Source organism: Bubalus kerabau, chromosome 22 (genome assembly GCF_029407905.1).
Source record: "Bubalus kerabau isolate K-KA32 ecotype Philippines breed swamp buffalo chromosome 22, PCC_UOA_SB_1v2, whole genome shotgun sequence".
Taxonomy (NCBI): Eukaryota; Metazoa; Chordata; class Mammalia; order Artiodactyla; family Bovidae; genus Bubalus; species Bubalus kerabau.
This window is the reverse complement of record NC_073645.1, coordinates 9,040,230-9,046,254: the sequence shown is the minus strand read 5'-3', so window position 1 is coordinate 9,046,254 and position 6,025 is coordinate 9,040,230. Positions and strand designations below refer to the sequence as shown.

The 6,025-nt window shown below is 40.4% G+C and overlaps 1 protein-coding gene across 1 annotated transcript; it reads right to left on the bottom strand.

The window, feature by feature from the left end:
- Positions 1 to 1,734: 1,734 nt before the first annotated feature.
- Positions 1,735 to 5,342, bottom strand: MBL2 (mannose binding lectin 2). Its single transcript, XM_055560684.1, has 4 exons — positions 5,153 to 5,342; positions 4,646 to 4,762; positions 3,223 to 3,291; positions 1,735 to 2,203 (listed from the first exon to the last, which is right to left on the bottom strand). Exons 1-4 carry the CDS (start codon positions 5,340 to 5,342, stop codon positions 1,830 to 1,832), a joined length of 750 nt encoding a protein of 249 aa, XP_055416659.1. The 3' UTR covers positions 1,735 to 1,829.
- Positions 5,343 to 6,025: the final 683 nt, after the last annotated feature.

The following is a 6,025-nucleotide window of genomic DNA, read 5'->3' as shown; positions in this document are numbered from 1 at the left end:
GAGTTTATGCATATGTAAGAACAGCAAGATATAAACCAGGAGGAGAACAAGTGGAGTGAAACTCTAGTGAGATTTGTGCATTGCTTGGGAAGTAGTCAAGTATTAGTTTATGATGCAAAATAATAAGGCAATAATGATGTGTATGATAATCCACAGGAAAAGCACCAAAAGAATAGTGTTCAAGTGTCTGACTAAATATCAAATAGATAAGATGGAAATAAATATGATTAATCCAAAATAAGGCAGGAAAGAAGGAATAAGTAAAAAAGGAATGGAATTGATTTTAAAAATTAAAAAGCTATATTTGAACCAGTTATATTAATAATTAAATTGAATGTATATGAATTAAACTCTTCAACAGAAGTCTAACTCAAGATAACATAGCCGTTAAATGATAGAACTGTAAATCCAATGTAGATTGTAGAAGTCTAACTCAAGATAGTTCAGTTCAGTTCAGTTCAGTCGCTCAGTCGTGTCAGACTCTTTGTGACCCCATGCATCGCAGCACTCAAGATAACATAGCCGTTAAATGATAGAGCTGTAAATCCAAAGTAGATTGTCACATTAGATATTCAAAAGAGCCAAACATATGCTAATAAAAGAGAAACATTCTAAATATAAGGACAGAAGTAGGTAAATGTAAAATAATGGGATGGCATGTATCATGAGAGTACTAAATGAAAGAAAGCTGATGAGGGCCCTTTCATTAAAAAAACACTGGTGAAAAAATATTGTTAGGAATAAAGAAGGTATTTCAAAATGAAAAGAGGAATAAAGATGTAAAAAATAGTAATCCTAAATTTTTAGGTGATTATTAATATGGTTTCAATATAGAGAGAACAAGAAATGGCAAAATAAATGAAAAACAAATACATAATCATAGCTGGATATTTTAATGTACATTTTTTAGAAACTGATTTTAAATGTTCAAATTTAGTAAGATGTTATAAACATCAAGCTTAACATCCTGGCCTGATGTTATACCTATCAGCTAAAGAAAACATATGATTGAACATGCACATAATACATGTACCATTCAGTTCAGTTCAATTCAGTCGCTCAGTCGTGTCTGACTCTTTGCGACCCCATGAACTCCAGGCCTCCCTGTCCATCACCAACTCCCGGAGTCCACCCAAACCCATGTCCATTGAGTTGGTGATGCTATCCAACCATCTCGCCCTCTGTCGTCCCCTTCTCCTCCTGCCCTCAATCTTTCCCAGCATGAGGGTCTTTTCAAATGAGTCAGCTCTTTGCATCAGGTGGCCAAAGTATTGGAGTTTCACCTTTATCATCATTCCTTCCAAAGAAATCCCAGGACTGATCTCCTTTAGAATGGACTGGCTGGATCTCCTTACAGTCCAAGGGACTCTCAAGAGTCTTCTCCAACACCACAGTTCAAAAGCATCAATTCTTCTGCACTTAGCTTTCTTTATAGTCTCAAACAAAAATGAACAGCATCATTAAATTAGATACTTAATGTATAATCTTACATGTAATGTCTGACTCATAGTAAACATTTTAAAATATGTTATTAGTGCTCCCACTATTACTGCTGTTGCTACTGTTACTACCATTATTTTCTTGTTCCTGAAATAATTATTATTAGTGACTCGGTCTGAACCAGAAACTCTTACACCACTATAAGTCTCTTCACGCTTTTCAGTTCCACATCTCATCATTCTCAATCCATTCTTCTCATTGTCTCTGTTTCCCCACAAAAGAGCAACTCAGTACGGGGTGTGTGAAATTGACATATATTTATCCTCCAAACAAGGTTGTGGGCCCATGAGATGAGTAAAGGAACAGGAGGACTTGAGGCTCATGCTCCCTCAGATAGAGAATTCGCAGACAGTCAAAAAGGAGGCGGAACAAGCGATGTCATTCCATTTGCCGTCCAACAAAAGTGTCACACAGTGCTCCCCAGGAGAAGCGTTGTTAGGCTCGCCGTCATTCCAGTTTTGGTAGGTCACCCTCCTTCCTGTCAGATCCACAAAGTTGCCTTCAGTCTCCTGATCTGTGATGCCCAGGAAGGCCTCTTCAGTGACTAAATCCTTGAGGGCCCTGTTTTCTTCAGCATTCATAGGGGTGGCCACACGGCCATGGAACTGCGCACATAGAGTCTTCACTTCATTAAAAGGCATCTTTTTACCATTGGTAAAAAATGCCTTCTTCCCAACTCTTTTGCCCAGAGAGAAGATTAGCCCTAAAATGGGAAAATATAGGTGACACGGTTTGTCTCTAAGTCCAGCCCAAGATATTTTTCTGGATGAATGTTTCTATAGTACAGATGCCACATAAAATATGGTATGTCCAGTTACATTTGAATTATAGAAAAGCAGTGGATTTTTAAAAATTTTAGTATAAAGATCTCATATGCAGTTTTTAGGACACACATATACCAAAAAAAAAAAAAAAATGCTGTTGTTTACCTGAAATTCAGATTTAACTCAGTAAGCTTTTTTTTGGTTAAGTCTAGCAGCCCTAATCTGAACAGACGGACTGGAACAAAGGCCTTTGTCTCTTTGGACCATATTCTAGAATACACATAATTTAGAGTTCTAAGTTTTAACCCAATAGTAACATAAATAAATGTACATTTCTTAGAATATTTGTCTCAGGGCAAGTAACAGGTTAAGCCCCATTGCCAGTTCTCAGGACCAGCATAACAAAGGGAGAGAGGTTTGGCCCCATTTTCAGTGACCTGTATGTACGCTGTACACTGTGATATAAAGAAGCAGAATCGGGGTCTCTGGTATTAGCATGCATGGATGCTCATTTGGTCAGCTGTGTCTGACTCTTTGAGGCCCCATGGATTGCAACCCACCGGGCTCCTCTGTCCATGGAATTTTCCAGGCAAGAATACTGAAGTGGGTTGCCATTTCCTACTCCAGGGGATCTTCCCAACCCAGGGATCAAAGCTGCGTCTCCTACATCTCCTGCATTGGCAGGTGGAATGTTTACCACTGAGCCACCTGGGTAGTCCTCTCTGGTATCATACTGACTTCAGTTTATAAATTGCTCTGCTACTCATTAGTTCTATGCTTTTGAGCAAATTATGTACTTTTTCTTTGCCTTCATTTATACCAAAAGTTGTTGTGAGGATTTCATGAAATCAGAATATGAATAGACACCTATCCAGATACTAGAAAATTAAACATATTCAATAAATGTTGTCTTTCACTTTACCAAACTTCAAGCTGCCTGAAAAGAGAGAAGGCTTACAGTTTTTGATCTGGTTCAATTCAGATCGTAGAGTTGCTCTTTCTGAAGTAGCCAGGCTAATATAGTCACCTAGAAAATTAAGTGAAAGAGTGTTGTTAAGAAGTTATCTTAGAACTATAAGGGGGTAGGGTACCTTTTGAAACTAAAAAAAAATAAATAAATAAAATTAAAAGTTTATTTTATATTGATATTTGCTCTTTGAAAAAAAAATGAAAAATATCAAGAAGCAAAAAGAAGGAAAATTGTCTTTATTTCCATCTAACCCAAAACATGACTCTTCATCTGTTGAATATATGTGAAGACACTTTATAGACACATACATTCCCACACACACATGCACATACATACATTCCCTGTTGATTTGTTAATAGCATTATAGCTCTCCACATGCCAAGCTAGTCACTAATTGTTTTATTTCTCCAAACAAATAGCTCTATCATGGACAAAATTGTGGAACAAACTAATTGAAGAATTATTATGAGCTGGTGAATCCTGACTATAAAGTCTACAGAGTTTCATCTTTGGCAATGTTTTGTTTTTGTTCATTTTGTTGTTTGTTTTTCCCTGAGTTTGTCCTGTTAATCAGTGAACTAGGATTTCTGTGAGTTGTCCATTATCCATGGGGGAGGGCATGAGACAAGCTATGTGTAGTAGATGGCAAAAATGACTTGGATATGATGCAGCTTCTCTGAGGAAATGGAGTCTATTCCCCACTCCTTGAATCTGAGCCGGGCTTGGGACTTGTGTTGATCAATACAGTGTGGTGGAAGCAATAGTGTATGTATCCCAAGCCTTAAGGAGGCCTTAAGCCTTCCGCTCTTCCTTTTCGTCTGAATCCTGTTATCACCTCTGTGTGATTAAGGCCAGGTGAGTCAACAGGAGGATGAGAACCCGTGGCTCAGCCACCTTCATCACTCCAGCTGATGGGTGCACAATAGCCAACATGTACGTGAGACCACTGGCCATCAGTTGATACATGAGTGAGTCTGGCTGAGACCAGCAAAGAAATTATTCGATTCACAGAATTTTGATTTAAATAAATGGCTGTGTGTTGTTTCTCATGAAGTAAGAGATAATTGACATACCATGTATCTACCACTCTTGTGAAAATAGGCATAATAAGCCCAATACATATATTCTCCCTTTTGGACCAAATTGTTTCAGTTGAAGGATATCCAGGGCTCAGATCCTCCAGCAGGCATCTGGCGAGGGTTTGGCTCTGAACGGTTTGTGACTCTGTATTCAGGAATTGATAGGAACCCCTGAGGCTCTAAGTAACCTAGAGAAGCTGGAGGCTGCTTAGTCAGGAAGCAGAGTTGGGCATCTCCCCAGGAAGCAGCAGAAGGGGCATGTCCCACATGATACTTGAGCCCACAGACCCCAGGGGACTTCAGCCTGGCCCTTGCTAAAGTAAACTCCTTACCCATATTTTCTCCAGGGTCTCCTTTTTGGCCTATTGGTCCTGGTATCCCAGGGATCCCTGGTGTTCCTTGAGGCCCCATCTTTCCAGGAGGGCCCTGCGAGCCTCTGAGTCCTTGATCTGTTGGAGGAAAAAGGAAACATGACTCAATATTTGTGTTCCTCTCTATTTCTCCAAAAAATATGATGCCCAATCCCTTCCCAGGGGAAAGGAGACATTGACTTAGGGATAACTTTTCTGAGCTGCTGTTTTTAAGGACCACAGAAGAAAAGCCTCCTATGTCCCACAGGATGCTTTGAGGGTCAACTCCCTGAGCCGGCAGGACCACCAAATGTCAGCAGTTTCTGTGTGAGAGTCTGGGATGCCAGAATCAGAGCTGTATCTCTGTTTCAAATGAGAATATGTAGTTGAGAGTAATACAAGAGGCATGAATACATTGCCCTCCTCCCAATCCAGGCAGTTTTCTTTGGGAGATAAAGAGTTGCAGAGAAAGAACAGCCCAAACTGTACCTGGTTCTCCCTTTTCTCCCTTGGCACCATCGCGCCCATCTTTGCCTGGGATGCCGTTGATGCCGGGAGGATCACAGGCAATCATGGGGCAGGTCTTCTGGATATACTCACAGTTCTCTGTTTCTTTGTCTGCACAAGATGCTGTCACCACACTCAGGAGAAGAAAAGGAAGTGCCGTAAACAGCGACATGGTCCTCACCTTGGTGTAAGAAAAGTCAAGGAAGATTATCTCATCTTGTTCTCTTTATCTACACATATTTAATGAACCTATAACCTATACTGGGCACATGTGATGTAGAGGTGGAAAATCCATTCCTGGTCTCCAAACTGGGAATTTGGAAATGTGTTAATAAATCCTTCAATAACACTGGTTAATTAATACTTCAATAAAGGTAGATGTAAATAATTGCATTGTTGAGAGGAAGGAGTCACCAGTGCCTGTCCTCTGGTGCTACTGCAGAAATATCTGATTATGTTCTCTGTGTCCTTTGCAAGAGCAAATAGGCATACTCATGGCCAGAGACTCATGCCTGCTGGCTTAGGGAGTAATCGTGAATGGAGACCTAGCTTGCTCTTGCACTTCTCCCACTTGGGCCCTACTGCCACCTGCATCCCATCCTTAAATCTGGACAGTCTTTTGCCCTGAGTGCCAGATAACCAACATCTACTCAGTGGCAGGCACTGAGCTGCAAGCTAATGATCCAGAGAGGAAGAGTCACTACTAGTTACTACCCCAGCCACAATTAACTTGAGTTTGCTTTCTCTTGATGTTTGTTTCTCACTGCAAGAAAGACTTGCCAGGGGGAGAATTTTCTCTGGAAATTTCTCACTGTCTTAGCCCAGGTAGGATGCTAGATCCCCCTCTATTTCCTG

What these genes read in the sequence shown, in the direction of transcription:
- MBL2 (XM_055560684.1), bottom strand. Translation starts at nt 5,342, where the DNA reads ATGTCGCTGTTTACGGCACTTCCTTTTCTTCTCCTGAGTGTGGTGACA. An exon ending in GGGAGAAAAGGGAGAACCAG is followed by an intron (nt 4,763 to 5,152) that starts GTACAGTTTGGG and finishes TTCCTCCAACAG; the next exon opens with ATCAAGGACTCAGAGGCTCG. An exon ending in AGACCCTGGAGAAAATATGG is followed by an intron (nt 3,292 to 4,645) that starts GTAAGGAGTTTA and finishes TTAATTTTCTAG; the next exon opens with GTGACTATATTAGCCTGGCT.